This window comes from Plodia interpunctella, chromosome 12 (assembly GCF_027563975.2).
Source record: "Plodia interpunctella isolate USDA-ARS_2022_Savannah chromosome 12, ilPloInte3.2, whole genome shotgun sequence".
NCBI classification, from domain to species: Eukaryota; Metazoa; Arthropoda; class Insecta; order Lepidoptera; family Pyralidae; genus Plodia; species Plodia interpunctella.
Window position 1 is genome coordinate 8,696,154 of NC_071305.1, and position 20,449 is coordinate 8,716,602.

A 20,449-nucleotide genomic window follows, 5' to 3' on the forward strand; every position below is an offset into this window, starting at 1 on the left:
TACAAAACGATAGAACGCGACCCCGCAGCTCAAACAATTCGGTCAATGGAAATGTTTATTTTCTTATGGACAATGACAGCTCGGGTGGATACGGCAATCGGTCAGACAGTATTTTTTTAATGGTTTTTGAGTGCGTTTGATCTCTATCTAGCCTGATGGAAGCAGAGATGAGGTCTAACGTGTTACACGCAAGCTCAAATAATGCCTATTCACTGAAAGGGACAGTCGCCACTCAAGACGTCTGATCGCACTACCAAGAAGGTATTTACGTATCATGGTAGGAATCATTACTGGTCATTCTGAATTAAAAAAAACACCTTTTCACCCTAGGCCTCACAGACAAATGAAGGCCGAGGAAAATGCAAGCCACCTCCTTTTGCAGTCTCATGGAGTCGCATCATCGATGAAGATTCTTTGAGACAGACACGATACGGCACGCCCATCATTTAACTTTACTGATATCCTGCGACCTAATTCTCTAATATTTTTGTAACCTCAGTCCTCTTAGGTAAATATAGTGCTATGTATACAAGAGACTCTACTCTGCTACTCAAGAGTAGCAATAATCGTTGTAATACTCTAATGCTCACCTCTCATAATGGATGCATTGAATATCAAGCACGAGTGCTAAGTAAAATATACTAACTTACGTATAAAACATATGATCACCAATACAAATAGAATTCATGACATGGTCATCTCAGTATAGGCATTACAAGGCTGCTTGTTATAATAATATACTTGTATCGTCATTTTAGACAATAGTCTGTTAATCACAGACGTGTTTCATAGTTTTTAGTATATGCATCGGGAATGTATTATTATGTACATGAATGTTCACTCATTACTACTGTGGACTGCTGAGAGGCCAAAACCGCACCACCAAAAAGGATTGACGTTAGGCAGGCAGTCGGCCGTAAAACCACAGCCAAACTTCAATTTTTAGTTTAGCGGATCACAGGCATCGAGACATTACAACCGAAAACTGAGAATGCACTCAGATATGTGAGAATATATACTTGACATTCATTTCATTTAAGTGCGAGTTATACCCGTGTTTAAACAATTGGGTTTTTGAGAGAATAAACATATCAGTTGTATTACAAAATATATAAAAATTTTGTTTTTCAAAAACACAAATAACCACATTGGGATATCTATAATACATGTCTATGCTAAATAATAAAGACGAAAGATATTATGTATTAGTTTTCTATTCCCTATTATACGGAGTAGAATTACTAAAAAATACGCCGTCTAGAAATTTCTCTATTAATAATAACTCCATTGGACCTAGTACAATGCCTTGTGGTAAACCGCACCTGATGAAGATTGACGTCTTATAAGGAATGCCCCGGTCGAATTATTATAACGGTTATGAACACGTAATGGATATGATAATAAATCTAAATTAAAAATTTAAGAAACCCCCGACTTAGAAGTTGCTGGCATCATGTCATCCGCTAGAAAAGAGCTTATGTTTCCAAACAGCTCAACTCACATTTTACAATCATAGCTTAGAAATGCACATTCGATCAAATTCCCTTTCAAATGAAAAAAAACAAATAATAAATAATAACAAATAAATATACAGACTCGTTAAACTTATAGTTATACCCTCCTTCTGTCGTCGGGGTTTATAAAAAGGTTGTTTTTATGAAATAAAGTTTTCCATAAACAAAATAATGTTTATCGTAGTTAAGTGCCATCTTAACAATATTATTCTCATACATTTTTCATATTTTCTTTTGGGAAAATTTAAACATAATTTTGATTTTGAGGTTAAATATATATATATATATATATATATATATATATATATATATATATATATATATATATATATATATATATATATATATATATATATATATATATATATTATTATTAGCCAGTAATTAAAATGTGTAAGAAATTTTAAACATTACCTAAATACTCGTATTGTGTTTATGCTAAAATATTTGTCCGACATTTCGTGGTCGACCATAAAGGAGTTTTATTTGCACGTTATCTCTTTTCATATATACTTGTTTATCAGTTTAATTTCAATATAACGTTAGTTCAAACATCAAAGCGTGCGTCAGAATTAAACTGATTTACCTCAAGGAGCTGTCATATACTAACATATTATACATTATGATCATCATCTGCAGCCGTCCGTGTCCCACTGCTGGATATAGGCCTCCTTCCCTCTACGCCAACCATCTCTGTCCTGGACCATACAGTTGTTGCCAGCAATTTCCTTTACATCATCGACCCATCTGGCCGCCGGATGTCCTACGCTCCGTTTTCCAGTTCTGGGTTACCACTCAGTTACAGCTTTACTCCTTCCATCATTACTTCTTCACCAGGTGCCCAGCCCAATACAAATACGATTTAGGTCCAGAGACACGTACATCGTACAAATCAACATGTTTATATTATAAACTAGTAGTCCCAGCTTCGATCGAGCAAAACCAAAAAAAAATATATTCCTAAACCTTCATCAGGAATCACAATATCTGTTTGTGAAAACAGCAAAAATCAGTCCGGTATTTGATTCTGTTTATTAACGGTATTTTATTGAGTTTATTATTATTTATGATATACGCAACTTTATTTTATAATATACTAGATGTTGCCCGGGGCTTCGCTTCGCTCCTGTGGGAATTTTGAGATAAAATAAAGGCTCAATATCAATCAAATTTTTAAAATCGGTTCGGTAGTTTCGGAGATAACCCGCCTCAAACTCACAAGCTCACAAACGCTTACCTCTTTAATAATATAGTAGGTACTATAGATGTAACGGCGTTCCTTTTGGGTTTGACTAAACACGAAACTTTTATCATTATGCAGCCAATACATAGTGTTATCTAAATATTTCTGTACAGTAAGATATGATTCTTGAGTATTCATTTTTAATTTTAGAACTGACAATGACATCTAATGACAAATGGTTTAGTTACGTTTTTGATTCAAACTCGTTAAAAACCAAAATGAAAACAGCAAACAGATTAAATCACCATGACCATTTAAGAGTCCGTCCAATCCAGAGGTTCTCAAACTAATATGTACTTATAAAATCGTATCTCGAAAAATACAAGCATTATTGAAGTATGTCTGAGTTTAAACTTGTATTACAAACGAGACTTGATTTATTAGTGAGAGCAAATTAAAATAACTTTACACGTAGCTATTACAATGCATCAAAACATAAAGCTCTCACACATACATTCAGTAATAAATAACATTCATATTATTACTTATAACAGCTTCATTATTAAATTTAGATTCAATGCTAATAATAATAATTGCCATATAAAAAGAATTTGTTTATATTACAAAAAAAAAAACAATATTAATAAAAGTATAATTGAAATTAAAATTCAAGCACACTTTTAAAAGTGTTCTTATGTGTATCACATATTGTATGTGCTATCTCGTTGTATTAGTTTTATTTAAAAAATATTAAGGAAGCACTTTGAATGAAATTTTCTTTTTCAAAACTATAATTTTTTTCTGGCCCTAGTCTTCATCGTTCACACGGGGCTTTATCGCCCACTTTGAGAACGACTGCTATAGCCCATTACAATTTTATTATACGAGGTCAACGAACTGGTTCCGCCTAATTAGTAGATATCTGATTTTGTCGGACACACGATTCTGTCAACATTTACCTTTTATATAGTTATTAAATTAATATTTTTTATTCGAATCTAGCTTCTGCAATTTTCTAGAATCGGTCTTCAAAAAATTGAGATAGATTTCAATAATGTTATAAAGAATAATCGAATTTTCCACTAAAATTAAGTTTCACACTCTTCTACTATACATTTCCCTTAGTTATAGGAAAAATTAACTTTAAAAACACAACAATTAACAAATTTAACAACATTAGTATGACTTTCATTTAGGCAATGTATTTACATCAGTATGATAGTCATAGTTAATTTTGTCTCTATAATGCGCTAGGTCTGATGTCGACATCGGGACAAGGAAAATCGTGATGGCTCCCCTAAAGAGTTATCAAGGCCAAGGCCTTAAACAAACAATTATGAATTAAGTAGGTACATTAAAATCTATTTTAATGAGTGATTAGAGAATTTGTCTGCTTCTATAAATTTCTACAGATGCCCGATGTTGGAGTCGCTACTGTCCATTAAATTTGACAAAAAACAATGCATTTTCAAATGACAGTTTTCGATTTTGATTACCGGGCCTTAAATGGGTCTGTTGTTGGTTTGTTTACAACTCTTCAATTGAAATCAACGAGAATGTGAATTATTTTTGTCAACATCCGTAATGTGTATAAAACTTGTTATGAGATAGTAATATTTTATAACCAAACTTTATATTAAAGCCTTTAAACTAAACTGTTTTCACACCTAAATTAATAATGATTATACATACAACAAAACTTGTATGACAGCATTTCTACAAACAGTTTGCAACGATTTCGAGTAATGTTGACTGGGTATGCATTTTCTATTCCCTAGTGGCTTGAATATTTCCCTTACAAATGAAGTGAAATTCCTTTTGAATACGAAAGTAGGTTTGTTAGGAACAAAATGTAATTACACAGAATTGAATGAAAAACCTGTCTAACTTTGTTTTGTACTCATATATGTACCTTTAAGACTATGAAATCTTGCTGTTACTAATACATATTTTTGAATAACACCTAGTTGATTAGTAAAAAATTTAAAGTTACTCACATAAACAAGTCTTGACGTAGCCTCCCTATTTCGAAAACAAAAAACTTCGATACCGATCGTCCTTTACTTCGATTTACATATTAACACACACAACAACACTTTTTCTTTACACATTTTTTCTTATGCAATAAAAAAATTAAAGAGTATTCGATTTAAAATTCGATAATTTTGAAGCACACCACTATTATTTTATACTGGCAGTTAATAATATAAAAAGTATTCGAAAATACGAACGCGCGCACGTTCGTTCGGCGGACGCGCCGCGTGAAGACCGGCGCAGAGGCACAGAAAGTTACGTCACAAGGTCGAGGCGATCTACGCAACCTATTAACTTAAGCTTGAAATTAATCGAGCATCTAGTAAGGTCGTCGCGGAGTGTCCAAAGGGATTTGGGGACTGTATTCATTTCCTTGGTCTTTGTAGGGCGCACGTGCGTTCTTGGATCTATTATCAGAGGCACCTATTTACTTGGCTACTTACTTAGATACTTTGTTTTGGCAGTATCATGTTTATATCTTCATTGCCCATAAAAAAAGAACACGTCTTGAACGACGCGACGGAGACTAATTAAGTATTATAAATGCAAGTCTGTTTGTTTTCACATATGGATTCAATTTTTTTAACATGTTTGATAGTAAAACTTAGATTACGAAAAACTCAAGTAAAGTAATAAAAAAATTGGAAAAGGATAAAATTGGCTATTTCTAACAGAGTATGAAAGTGCCCTAATTTTTCAAATTATATACCTAGGTACTTTGGTACTTTCAGGAATATCCATGGAATTAGTAGGTAACGAAATATTATACTTATTAAAATCATGGCAATATCTAAAACGGATATTTAAATATGACACTTGTAATAAAAAGCTGCAAAGAAGTTCCTATGACATAATTTAGAGATTGTACTATGAATTTAAAATCAAGGCCGGATGGCCGTGGGCAGACCCTCCGATTTGGCCGTGCAGGTACTGCACCAAAGTTCATCGCAATATAGCAACAATCACAAAGAACCAAGGTGTATATTGTCATGAGATCACAATATGCATTAAACACATCTTATATTTACCAATTATGATAGTTATGACATCATCAGACAATAATTTTATAAATGCAACATATTTGACTGTATGGGATATTAAATCCGATAAGCTTACAATATTATTTACTTAATGTATACTCAGCAGAATTATTATATTATATCGACGACCTCGGTGGCACAGTGGTAAAGATCTTGCCACTGAACCCAGAGGTCCCGGGTTCGATCCCCGGTCGGGTCATGATGGAAAATGATCTTTTTCTGATTGGCTCGTGTCTTGGATGTTTATCTATATATGTATTTGTTATAAAATATAGTATCGTTAAGTTAGTATCCCATAACACAAGTCTCGAACTTACTTTGGGGCTAGCTCAATCTGTGTGATTGGTCCTAATATATTTATATATTTATTTAATTTAAGCAGATGGTAGATAAATAAAAAATAGTACAAGCTAATAATAAGTTAATCTATTTCCGTCGAATTTATATTTCTATATATACTTATTTCAAGCCAAAATGTTGTTAGGCTGAGTTCCAATATGGCGCCCAGATATCCCGTAGCGATAATGAGTCTCCAAGGGCGCAGTTAATTTATATATCCCTTAATGAAAACGTGCAGGGAGTCGATTAAATTATAACGCGACGTCAGTGCTCGGGGAAGATTACGGGGTGCTGTTTTTTCCTTGATAAAATCATACTTCAAAATCGATTCAAGGGCAATTTAAAGCACATTTTACGGCAAGCCAAAATTGTTCGGCAAATTCTTTGCAAGTAGTGGACTATAAAAACTACTGTGTACATCAGATTGGTATAAAAACTCATGGGGCGCAAAGCACAGAGATTTATGTAATCTAGAAGCTAGAGGATATTTAATGTCTGTGAGTTGCTAATGACATACTTAATTTGTCAATCAATACTAATACAATATTACTAAGTACTGCTTAATCTACGTATGAATACTAGACATGTGGGTAATCGAGTTTTATGACTTCGCATTTATATATAGCATGGCTACGACACAACACATTTGCATAACAGGTAATTAAAAAACCATGCTTTATCAACCTAACGAGTGGTACTGTTCTGTTCTGTGGTCACACGGCATCAAGCCTCCGTCACGAAACATCTCGAGTAGACACTTCTACAATAACAGCACTCTTTGGCCCTCCACTGACAACCCTACAATATGAGGGCACTTGAACGATGCTGTCTTTTGCGCGGCATTCTTTTACACACAATGTTGACGTTTCTGTTTTAAATGTATTTATGTACCTGTGTAGGTAACTTATTTCTAGTCTTATCCATGGAATTAGTATTTACTCACGAAGTACTTACTAAATCCATGGTCTTATCATTTTAGTTATTTGACTAATGTATTTTTTTATTAATACGATGTAACTACTTATATACAATGTCATAGCACGATCTATGGAGTGTTGTAAAGTTAATGCACAGTATAAGAACACTTCAATGTCTTAAATTTGTGAGTTAATGGTATATTTTTATTTATATATGTAAATAAATTAGAACCCAAAAATGAATAAAATTAAAAAAATAAAATTAAAAAAATAAAATTAAAAATATTACATGTCATAATTAATTCGTGCGTGATATTTATTCTGTCAAAATATATTTTAATAAAATTCAATTTTCACTTCGCCAAAAAGAGAAGAAAAAGAGATTTATATCTAAGGACGTAATAAAAAGAAGAAGGCGTTGATTAAATTCAAAATGCCTTTGAGAACTTATCTGTTGAACTTTGCCTATATTCTTGGTAGTTTCACATTTGTTGCGGTTTCGTTGTCCTACTGTTTAACTAACAGAGGGGAAGATTTGGATTTTGGATGGTTCTTAAAAAACGCAACCCCCTATTTGTGGGGATTCTTGGGCGTTGCTTTTGCTGTAGCATTTTCGGTAGCTGGTGCAGCAATGGGAATATTTGTCGTAGGCGTAAGCATTGTTGGTGGAGGTAAGTTAAATACGTAATCAAATTATTGGCACCCAAGATTTAAAGGGCCTCATGCGCGGCTCTGAGGTATAAAAATCGAAGATCTGGCACTCGTGATGACCTCATAAACCCATAGACCCATGATGGTACAACTAAACTATAGGAAATATACTCGTAAAGTTAGAGTTCGATCGTTACGCTTTGTCTGTACAATTAAATTTCACTAATAATGTTGACTTCTCATCAAAAATTGTTCGGCCACACGAAATAAGTCGCGGGCATCAGCAAGTCATAAATAAAAATAAACAAAAAATCACTTTGTTGCCAAATGTTATATTACATAGTTTAACATATTATAATTTAAGAAATACACTTATAATAACAAGGTGACTGGAATGTCTCAGATACAATGATATGTTGGAGATAACGTTGATTTTCATACACCCTTGAGATTTTGTGCGAGAGTTAATGTGTAACGAGGGCAAAAATTTTTTTTTACAAAAGCAACATAAATAGCTATTTAATAAAATTAAAGCCCTTATAGATATTATCCCCAAGAATTATTTGATGAAGATAACGCTGATTTACAGACGCCCTCGTCCCTGAGATTTTGCGATTTAATGTGTAACAAGGGCAAAAAAAAAGTTACAAGAGCATCATAAATACCTATTAAATAAAGTCCTAATTTTTATTATTTTTCTCCAAAACGTATTTCCGATGTCACGAAGGATATACGTGGCAATGGTCTGACAACTAACAATGCCTTGCGAATCTGAGAAGAAAAAGTAGGACCTTGCACACCGACGCTGTTTTCCGCCTAGTATTAGCCCAGTTTCTTCTTAATAGTCGAGCATAAATCCATTTATAGGGATTTTGGTAGGCTTTTACGACCGAGTTCTTGGGAAGTAACTGGGCAATTACTTGGAGTAAACCTGTCTATGATCGATCGCGCCGATTTGCCTCAACGAGGACGCGATTTAATCTGTAAAAAGTTATGACAACTGAAAGGCAATAATAGCATTCTTAAAAAGTTTGACGTCAGGAAGGCGGCTCGTCTTTAAATTTTCAAAAAGGTTACTTATTTCACGCCTTCAAAAAGGTTAATTATTTCACGCGCGTCCAGATTACCGTATACGGTAATGTGAAAGAGAGAGAGTAAATAATATTTTTTTTTATAAGGTGTGAAAGCCCCTAGGATCAAGACGAAGAATTTGATATCCATTATCTTCTGCGAAGCCGTTGCGATCTATGGACTTATCACTGGAATCATTCTTACAGGTACCATATCCATCTCTTATCTATCCTTCTCTTTCGTGTCGAGTGCGTATTTCGGTCCGAAAACTGAACATGTCAAAAGAAGTTAAATTGTTATAACTGCTATAGCTGTCATGCGTTCGCGAACGTAAAAAGCAGCAGCCGAAAATCCTAAGAAACTCAGTTAAAAATGATCTCGTGGAAGTAGGGAGAATGGATATTTCGATGTTTCTCACATGCAGTGTGGTTGTCGTTGCGTCACAATGGCGCAATGTGATTGGTTCGCTGCGTCTCATTTCGAATCGATTCGATGGTGAGAAGTGAAATGCTAACCTGCCCACTTGACGGATTTTGTGGTAACGAGTGGTTCCGCCCTAGAATAGGACCACACTATATCCTACCGTGGACGTCGTATGAATCGATTAAGGATCACACAGCCTTGGCATCTGATATTATTATTATACATTTTAAATTTTAACCTGGGTCTTCGGGGCGTCACACTCAGATTAGATAGAGATAGGTGATAAATTCTCTTTCAAGCATAGGTATTGATAGTAGGTACAGTAGTGTAGCATGAACAGCACATCAACCAACTGTAAGACATTGCAAACTCGCCTCTATTACCGCGGTCGATGTTGGGTAACTTGACATACGGTCGACTGTACCTAATCTCCTTTTTTTCTTACAGATCTTAATATGGAAACAATCTCACGATGTCGTTTAACGATTTCATAGCAAATTTTTAGCTAATACTTCAAATAATTTATTCAGAAATTAGACCTTCACATGCACTTTTTCACGTCAATTCTAATATTAAATAGTTATTTTTCACAAGGTACAAACTACTGGCCTTTCGGAACGACCACTGCTGAGAAGAAATGCCGAAAGAAACTCATTTGAACAGTGTTGGTCCCTATCATGACAGAAGAGCTTACCATTATTGTTTCTAACAATTTTTTTTCTAATAATATATAAAAGTACATAATTGTACATAATCAAAAAGTATATCAAAACAGGTTATTATTGTGATCTGAGTGCTGATTAAAATATATTTATATATTAATGCTTTCAGGCTATATAAATAAATATGAGTACGACGCCACTGATATGGAAATGAAAAAGTATTTATATTCTGGCTACATAATCTTTGGAGCGGGCATCACTGTCGGTCTAGTCAACATGGCTTGCGGCATATCAGTCGGTATTGTTGGTTCAGGTAAAAAAAACGGAATGTCTCTTGTGCCGGCGCCGGCACTGGAGCTGGATCTTGCTATGGCGATCTAATATTTTAAATGTTTAACACGTTGTGTCCACAGCTCAACAAACAAAACAAATGTATCCGAGCAGGATTTGATTACATTACTCGTACACGCATTATTATTTTAGTTAGGTATTGACACTGCCGAATTATTTTGTTTTATATACTGTTGCCATATAACTGTGCCACATAACTGTGGCACACTACCTGTTAAACATTTAAAATATTAGAGATTTTACGAAACGGTCTCAGAGCGAAAGGTAAACACATTAAATGAAATTCCAAGGAGAGTGGTTTAATTTCAATCTTTTATTTAGTTTCGCCCTTCACATGTCTGTCTGTCTCTGTCTGTAATAAAATCCTGCAAGTTCAATTTCATAACCTACGCATCCTACAGAGTTGACATTTTCCAGGTCCCTTTCATGACGATGCATGCATGCTAAGCATGACCTGATAGTGCACCCCGGGTCGGCGCCCAACGAGGAAACTCCTCAACGGTTTACTGCATAGACGTGATTGTTTAGTCACGGTTTGAATTGAAAGCAAGGTGGTCTTTTGACGATAACACTGAAGACAGGCTAGCGTTGGGATGGAAGATTACGGTAGATTGGCCCTTATGAGAGATAAAAGATATCAGCACTCTGTCTCGTTTCTTTTCGTATATTTCTCTTTGTATGAGCGTAACGGAAGATATGACTGAAGTTTATAGTATTCTCTGTGTGCGCACGACAATAAAATCTTGTGTCAGAAATGATATATTTGTTAAAATCTTATAGTTCATAGTATTTTTTGTGTCCGGACGACAATAAAAACTTGTGTCAGATATATTTGTTAAAATCTTATTTCTGAATAGATTTTGATTTTAATTTCAGGCGCGGCACTGGCTGACGCAGCGAACGCAACACTTTTCGTCAAAATATTGATCATTGAGATCTTCGGCTCTGCTATCGGATTGTTCGGTTTGATCGTGGGAATCTATTTGTCTTCTAAAGCACAGATGAAATAGGATTATGTGGCAATTATTTGATAAAAATAGTTATGTTACCCATGCTTCAAATACAATTTAACTTTAATTTAACTTTAATCGTTGCTTGCATGCATATAAATTTGACATCAATCGAAAGTTTGAATTTTTTCAACCTCTAGTTAAGTAGGTATGAACACTGTTATCACATGAACATATATTTTTTTGCATAGATGTATAGTATTCACACGACGACTGTTAAAAAATTAAAATTACTTTCATTAAAAATGTCAAGATCGAAAGTATGTTAAGATCTATTGATTTGTTATCAATTATTATATATTTAAAAAAATATCGCGATTTCATTTCATTATACATCACTCACTTCATGTTTTAATCGCTGTTCGTAGCATATAATAAGTTTTACTTTGTTTTTAAATATCATTTAATATATGAATGAAAATACTAATTATTGTTATTTTGAAATAAAAATATCATTTCATAGTCAAAAGTTTTTTATTTATTTTTCTTAGTGTACAGAATGAAGAGACTAACAACAAGTAATTGCAGATAGCTATATATAAATTAATATAAAAACAATTTACTATATCATAGAAATAAATATTGTTACAATTATAGGTACCATGGTTCCTGACTTATAAAAAATATACTTAAAATACTATCTGTATTTCCACACAAAATTGCCATTCGTTTGTAGCTTTTGGAGGAACTATATAATTAAAAAAAATATCTGAAAAGGTGCGCCTGAATATCTATCTCCTTGATGAGTTTGTGTAACAAGTTCCTCTTCGTTTCTAAAATGCTTTGGGCATTATTTATTTTTAATTTGAAATTATACCGGCTTTTTTAGCTTCTAATTCATAAATGTTATTAAATACAGCACTTAAATCATAAATACGGTAAAAAAAATAATGTGTGGGAAAAAGCGTCACGTAACATGTTACGCGTTTGTAAGTTTTGTGGTAGGCCTTCTGGGGTGTATGTCTGTTTGCAATATTCGTTGCTCTGAACGTATGATATTTTAATGAAGTAGTATAAGTATTGTTGTATAATACTTATATTAAAAGTAGCTTTATTCAATTCAAAGGAAAATGTAAATTAATCGTGCCAAAATATTTTTTACAGTGACTATTAAAATTTTAAAGCGAAAGGTTTTTTGCATAACTCTTTATATCGAAGTTTTACTTTCAATCACATTCAATCTATATTTTTGCACAATTTGCTTAGTCACCCTGGTTATATTAACGTGGCAGCGCTATACCGAGACCATTTGTCATGATCGTGACGTCACAGACAGACATCGTTTGTTGTGGAGCAATTTGGGCTTGGAATGATACTGTAATCGATAGTGAGGGTTGGGCATGTTACAGTACAATCGTGGCTTGTGGTTCCCCCCTGTAATAGGACCACTACATATCCCCCATGTATGTAGTACGAGGCGACTAAGGGACATATAATCTTATCAGCTGATAGGCAATAATAGTATACCCAAAAAGGGTAGTCGTCACGATGTCGGCCTATTGTAAAATGACTGTCGGTTCGTCAAAGTTTGAATGGTTTATTTTTTACACTGAATTCTGACTTCGCGACATCACAGCTCCGAAAAACTCGGGATAACGCCAAGATGTGATAGAACAGCGTGGGCACGTTACATAAAAAATCATAGAGAAAATTTATGACGACAGGTATAAGATGTTCTGACTTTATTACTGTACTAGTATAGCTAGCTAAACATATAGTCAGAATCCCAGGATATTCCCCTTTGTTGCCCTTGTTACTACCAATTTTACTAGTAGTAGTAATATCGTTAACTTTAATACTATACGAGTATAATAGCACAGAAGTCAATATGCTTACAGTTTATACTATGGTTCCTGACTTATATCACAAAACTGTGGACTTGCCGGGACGCGCCCCAAATTGTATTTAGCTTGAAAATTATGCTCATCAATTGGCATAGCATTTGTTTTTTCACGAGGCCACTACTGACGCATTGGAAAGCACGTTGTCGATGCCGTGCCGCAAAGCCATGCATCGCGCGTCCCTCTTCGATGTCAGCATTTAAAACCGTTATTAAGGGGAATACATTTTAGTTATTTTATTCGTAGTAGTACTAAGATCAATTTATATTGTACTTTCAGATATTTACATATTATATATATATAATTTTTACAGTAATATATTCTAATCTTTAATATTATAAATGCGAAAGTTAGTTTGTTTATTTGTTTGGTTGTTACCTCTACACGTTGCGTTTACTCAACCAATCTTCTTGAAATTTTGCATAAATATAGTTTGAAGTATGGAGAAGGACATAGGTTTCCTTTCACCCTGGAAAAATAACTGTTTCGGTGGGAAATTTACGCGGGTGAAGCCGCGGCAAACAGTTAGTAAACGTATTTGTTATACGGAGCTTGTTTAGTAATTATAGACAGTTATGTTTACGAATTTTAAGGCTCACATTCAAATTCAAACAAACTTTTCTTTTTAAATCGGCTTTTGAAATAGGCTGTCTTTCTGACTTCAACTCCCCTTGGGAATATTATTGTTGCCTATCAGTTACCAGTATGATATCCATTAGAGGATATGGAATGGGCTATTCCAGGGCGGAAACAAAACGCAAATAAACTTTCGATCTTTATTCAAATTGACAAGAAATGTTATAGTTTTATTGATGATGAATAGGTATGAGTCTCGTGGAATTAGAAACCTTTAAATTTTTAAAATTAAAAACCTTTGAGTCTATATGGTACTTTATATAGAAGGTAGGTAGAAACATCTGGACCCTGGAAAGAAGTAACTAATTTCAAAGAAGAAAAATATTAATTAAATGATTTTCAGTAGGCGCTTTCTGTATAGCCTTAACATCTTCCATTTGGCACATTGTCCAAGGTTATGGGAATCATACACTGTATGCTGTATAGTTTTATGCAATGCGCCAAATAATATAATATAACCTAGCTTCTTTGATGTCAATTCAGCTAAAATTCGACAATCATCTAATAACCATTTGGTTAGATCTATGATAATATCGCGTATATTGTGCGATTTAACACAAAATACCACAATTTAAAAACATCAAAATTAATATTAGGTATAATGTCATTAACTCTTTTTTACTCTCTCTCTCTCACCTGAGCGTTTAACCAGTCCAGTGCCAAATCTATACATAAATATATATCCAACATATTTCGTTTTCACGATAGGCAGACATCCTTTAGCAACAGATAATTTAAATTATATTGCGTGGGAATAAATAAAGCACAATATAACCCCTAGTTTGAGAGAAATCCAGCTTTATTTCAGTGGAGCCACCAGGGCGCGTCACAGGGGCGCCAGCGGTGGCGCCGTAGAGGATTCTTTTGTCAGCGAAAGGCGAGATGGCCTGTGTATGCTGGATTAAAGAGAAAAATCTGGAGACTATATCAAGTTCTTCGGTAAGGGCGTGCAAAGATTCATTTAGGGCTTGCAATACGTATATGGTGTTGCAGGCTGCGGTGACCATTTTCCATCAGGTGGGCCGCGTTTGCTTATTCAGCCGTTTAGAAAAATAGTGACGATTGTCTGACGGACACTGCGAAAAGGCTATCAGATTCAGATTAATTCATAGTAAATCTCAAGTTTGTAGTTGTTACTTAGATAAAAGATACCCTTCAAGGGCACAGTATACATGAGCTAGGTATTTACTTTTAAATTAGAAATAAAATTGTTAATGACTGATGGCAGTTCGCACGTACTCAAATTTTATACTTAAAAGTAAATCTAAAAACCATGTTAAGTGTAGCTTAAATGTCACACAGCTGGACAAGAGTCTCCTCTCAAAAAAAAGGTCCGTCTTACCCTCACGAGTTTTCATGGATGGTTTCATGGAAGTATTTAAGGAACGATATTTTGCAATTTGCTTTAAAGCAAATCGAAGCGAATCTCAAAATTTTTCGATATGGTGTGCGATGTCCTGTCCAGTAAGTAATTTTCCGTATAGGTCGTCGTTCTTGGCTTGGCTCCCGGATACGATGCCTTGACCTCTACTGCCTGGAAGTTTTTGTTCCTGGCAAATGTCCCTGTCTATCGGAAAACAAGGATTGATTAGGTCAACGGTGGGTCATCAAGAGGTCTTTTAAATTGACACGTAATTGAGATTCTGAACTCAAAAGCAATTTTTTTTTGTGATGAAGAAAAATTAAATGTTCTTAAATTTTCTAACTTTTATTACTGATTACTTACTCCTTTCATTATGCCTACATTTTTGCCAAAATACAGCCGTAAAAACTAGCAAAATGTTTTAATATTCTACGGATATATTTGTCGGAGAGAAAGAGAGAGGGGCAGACAGGGGAAACGACATACTTGTTCATCTTGTATGTGTCCGAAACATGTGTAAAACTTCTTACATCGTTAACATGACAACAGGCCGGTCGGTCCCAGCGACCGAGTTACAAAGACATTCAACTTGTGATGTCATCAAACATGAAGAAGGGTTAATCTCGGCAAAGTTTGACATGTGAACTGGGGTCGCCACCTTAATATGAAGAGAGAGTTGTATTTATTTCAAAACAGTCCATTTGGGGAACTTGAGAAAAGTTGTACACATTTTTATTTTAAATCTTTGTTTATTATTTATATAATTCAATTTAAATTGCGATTTGGTTTTTTATTCGAGTGCGAACTCCTCTATTCTATCCCAATTTCTGTGAAGTGTACATTTAAATAAATAAATAAATAAATTTGGAGTGTACATTTAATTTGTATTTAATCATGTCTGCTTTGTGGATGCAATAAAATATTGATTAAGTATTGAGTATTGCTCGGGTGCATCTATGAATTAGTTACGAATTTATTACGTTCATTACAAGGTTTGTTGTCCTCGTATGTTTAATGTGCCAACCCTATTGTACACTTAGGGACTGTGTAGGCACATTGTTTTGTGGTTAGTTGAGGAGTTTACGTAATGGGCGTATTTTGCAAAGTGGTAGATTGTTAGCTATGAAATTATTTTACGAATCTCTCCCTCATATGAGCGTTACTCCCTGATGCCGTTGAACGTTGAAGATTATATTCATAAATTGATAATAATAAACCACTTATTTCTTTAAGTTGTGAAATATATAAACATAAAAAAAACCCTCTCATTCACATTATACTTATAGAAATATGTAAATCTTCAAATAAGTCTTACTGAAGTTGTCTACTCATGCATTTGCGTACCCCATTAATAAAATCGTCTGTATACGTTATAGTAATTTTGCAAATATAATTATCACCTGTGTAACTTCTTAAGTAAACAGTAGGAAAACGGACCCTCGACTTCGACGCTCAACGGCTGCGAAGCAACCGGAAAACACTCACTCACAGTTGAAAAATAGAGAGAGAGAGAGAGAGAGAGTGCTATGTGCTCTCTACAGATATAGTTACACTTTATTTCTTCGAAAATCAAGTTCATTAAGTACATATTCATCTTTCAATAGACCATTACCTACATGATAAAGTTCCTTTTCATGGCGTCAAGGGCCGGATTCCCGCAATCGTAAAAATTTCCACTCATCACACGTTACGAGAATAGTCCGGAAAATATTTGGGCAATTTATAGCTAAGAAGCTCCTTGTATTATGAAATAATGACTTTTATATATAATCGTGAAGAATAGGTTTGATGTAACATCATTTTAAAGTACAATTGATGATATTTGAATGAATTGTTCCCTATTACATCAATATAATAAAGAATTTAATGTAAATTTGCGGCTTCTGGATTTAGTATTTAGTAATAAATCATGTTTAGTAAATAGTCCATCCAAACCGATGGTGCCAGAAGACCCCAACCACAAAGCTCTAGTTATTTACTTACCATCGTGTTCTCAAATTGTTAGCGATAAAATAGTTATATTCTTTGATTGTCCGTATCTCTCGCCTTTTATTCTTAGTTTATATAAATTTGGTAATGTTTGTCAACACTGTGTTAACGTAATTATACTATGTATAACTTAAATAAAATTCGACACTGTTTTTGTCTAGTACTTAAAATTTGTTTTTGTTGAGTGTAAATATCCTGTATAATGACTGTTATGTGCCAAAATAAATGAAAAAAAATAATCTTATTTTGAAATCCCACTTATAAAGGCGGAAGTTTGTGTGTATTTGTTACTTCGTCACGCTCATACCTCTGGGCAATTTTTATATGGTATTGAGGTAGTTGACACCTTGGATTAACATATGGTTGAAAGTTTGTATGAAAATGATGTTGAAAAAACGACCAAAGACTTACCTAATTGGCTACCATACAAAAACAATGATCCTAGAAATTAGTAATTTGTCATGGGTAAATTAATCACAAAATATAGCTAGTTGTTCGCGGCAAACGTAGACCTCGCGAATACAATTTTTTTTTTTTACAAAATTGTGAATATTTCAAAAACCACTTAAACCTATTTTGATGCCCCACGAACATAAAAATTCAATCTAAATCTGACCAAAGGTTTTAAAGTTATCGCGTACAAACACACATACATACAAACAATGTATTTTTGAGACCTCGCTCGCTTCGATCGCTCAGTCAATTATATTTTAGCATTTTTTTAGCTGACGAAGTCGTGGGTAAACTGTTGATTTATATAAATGCTTTTTTTAACTTTGACTTTAATGCACAAGTATAAAAAACATTATACAATTGGCTGGTGCACTTAATGCCATATTGCATTCTCTACCAGTCCAGTAACGAATATAGCAAGCAAGAAAATACGTTTAAGTATAACCAAGTGTTGTTACTTGAATAATAACTAGGTGAGCTCCAACTATAAGAACGATTCAAAACTAATGAAATGAACTTTGCGAATTAAATTAAACTTGGAGCTCGTTTCTCGTTACTACCGTCATACGCGAGTCGACGACGTCAATATAAGAAGTACGTTATTTACTGAGGTAAGGTAATGACTTAGCAAATGAGGTTATCTATATAATAATGAAACTGAAAGTGGAGATAATTATGGGGTCTTTGTGTGACTAATAGGAGCTAAAACAATTTTTGAAGAGAAAACTTCTTTAGCGGCGTTGTGCGCTTTTTGTGATGGGTAAAAAATGTTAAACTCGCGTCAGGACACGTGACCCTGATCGAAAATTCGTAAGACGTCAAAAATGCACAACGTTAATATTCAAGTTTTCACTTCTGCCAGAACTCCCGGGATGCAACCCGTTTCATTTTTAGAATTTTTGTCTGTTTGTTCGCGCATCACGTAAAACCCAGTGGATGGAATTTGATGCGGTTTCCATAGTTCTGGCATAGGTTTATTATCGCGATACGTTGCTTAAAAATTGAGATATTGACTAATAATAAGTTATGAGTGGACGTACGAAACAACGCTGGCGAAGTCGCGGGCAAAAGCTTATGCTCTAATAAAAATGTGATCCGTTTTTCAAATACACCTCATACCTTTTAATGTATATGATAAGTAAGTATGTATTCTTTTAAATGAATGGATGATGGAACAACGAAAAATAGCATCTAAAACTATTCAAGTTCAATGGTGTGAGATATATTTTTTTTGTAAAACAATCGGCCCGTCCCGGCTCGCTCGGGTAAAAATATACACCTAAACCTTCCTCGAGAATCACACTATCTATTTGTAACCGCATGAAAATCCGTGCAGCAGTTTTTGAGTTTATTGCGAACAGACCGACAGACGCGGTAGATGACTTTATTTTATGTATAAGGATAAGAATAAAAGAGTGACTACCAAACATACGGACTTCAATACTCAAACGGAACGTTTCAGATAGCGTTACGTTTCATTATAGAAAAATGAAATAATTTATTTTCATATGGACGTTAGTGTGAGTCGTGTCTTCTCCAAATTGTGTCCGCGGAATCTTGGAAAATTCATGAGAAACCCAAGTTTTGATTTAAGATATTCATGGAGCTCGGAGACAGAATTAATTTTAAATTTTGCTACAAAAACAAGGGAGCCACCAGTTTTATATTATATATGTTACAGTTTGACATTTGTATGGTCATTTTTACAAGATTTATTTTAACTTGCAATGTACGGTACGTATGTTCGGCTTCGGAATGTCTCAATTCAATTTTGAAATAGATATCTTCAGGACACGTTTAGTTTAGATGATAATGCATTATTATGATATGCATGACGAGATGGTTCACCAAGGATCGGCTTCCGACTAGGGAACTCCTCAACAATTAACCGCACGGGTATATTGTTCTCACGTGTTGAATGCAACAAGGTTATATACGACGCTAAGAAAGAAAAAAAAATGATAAAATGTCACATGATTTACTATATATATAGTATATGGGTATGACGCCATATAGGGTAGTTAATGTTTTATAAGTAACCTAGCTAAACAATACAGAAGTTTCAACACAAAAAAATCATCTTAGAAATACTCCATTATAATGCTAAATCCCTGCAATCGTCCTTCCCTTTCACGAGAGCTGTATCGTTGCCGTAGCTTGTCGGCGGAATTCCGGAGCGCCTACGATTGTGTAAAGCGGCGATTCTCGAATATTTTACTTGCAAGCGGCTTGAAATTCCCAAGGGAACAGTTATTTTTCCGGGATGAAAGGTACCCTATGTCCTTCTCCATACTTAAAACTGTAACAACTTAAAACATGTATGCAAAATTTCAAGAAGATTGGTTGAGTAGATAGAGCGTGAAGAGGTAACAAACAAACATGCCTTCGCATTATAATATTAGTTAGGAATATCTGTTATGTAATGTCAATTTGTTGTGTTATGTGGACCCCTGGGGCACCAAAGTAAAGTATTATGTACGTTGGCGCTCAGCGAAAATATTCGTCATATTGAAAAACAAAGTACCTATTGATGTAATGCATGAGAAATGATTTTTGTGAATGCATATCATTTTATTTTATACACACTCAACTATATACCCTATTTATTGATTACTTATTCTTTAGAAAGGAAAAAAAATAGCTGATGATGTACAGTCAACATCACAACAAGTTACCATGCATTAACCTTTATGGCGCGGTATTAGCGGCGAGTTTGCAATACATTTGGGTAGGTTGACTGTGCATGATTAGTTATGAACATGTCTATCACATTCGGAGACATTAGCTTGCTGAATTACTAAGGATTCATTCCTATTCAACCGACTGAATCACGCTTGACCATTTTCCAATCTACTTCACGCCGACAAAGCTGAACGTTTGTAATGGCGATATCGCTGTGATGTCATTGTTCGAAGTGATTTCGAGAGATCATGATAAAACTCCACTGAGAGCGACATGGTTCCTTTATACAG

At 34.3% G+C, this 20,449-nt stretch overlaps 2 protein-coding genes across 3 annotated transcripts in view; one reads left to right on the forward strand and one right to left on the reverse strand.

Moving 5' to 3' along the window:
- LOC128674068 (uncharacterized) overlaps nt 1-20,449 on the reverse strand; it is a 106,050-nt gene that overhangs the window by 6,087 nt on the left and 79,514 nt on the right. The window contains exon 1 of one of the 2 annotated variants that reach the window (XM_053752362.2): nt 4,695-4,976. The exons of the other annotated variant lie outside the window; for it this stretch is intronic. The gene's annotated coding sequence lies outside the window, so the exon portion shown is untranslated. Of the gene's footprint in view, nt 1-4,694; nt 4,977-20,449 lie in introns of those variants that run through there. 2 annotated transcript variants of the gene reach the window in all.
- On the forward strand, nt 7,335-11,222 carry LOC128674070 (V-type proton ATPase 21 kDa proteolipid subunit c''-like). Its single transcript, XM_053752364.1, has 4 exons — nt 7,335-7,698; nt 8,857-8,955; nt 10,004-10,147; nt 11,062-11,222. The coding sequence occupies exons 1-4, from the start codon at nt 7,461-7,463 to the stop codon at nt 11,193-11,195; spliced, it is 615 nt and encodes a 204-aa protein (XP_053608339.1). The 5' UTR covers nt 7,335-7,460; the 3' UTR covers nt 11,196-11,222.

Bases quoted from the DNA above. Each gene is read 5' to 3' on its own strand.
- LOC128674070 (XM_053752364.1), top strand. From the start codon at position 7,461: ATGCCTTTGAGAACTTATCTGTTGAACTTTGCCTATATTCTTGGTAGT. The intron at 7,699-8,856 runs GTAAGTTAAATA...TTTTTTTATAAG, and splicing joins CGTAAGCATTGTTGGTGGAG to GTGTGAAAGCCCCTAGGATC. The intron at 10,148-11,061 runs GTAAAAAAAACG...TTTTAATTTCAG, and splicing joins AGTCGGTATTGTTGGTTCAG to GCGCGGCACTGGCTGACGCA.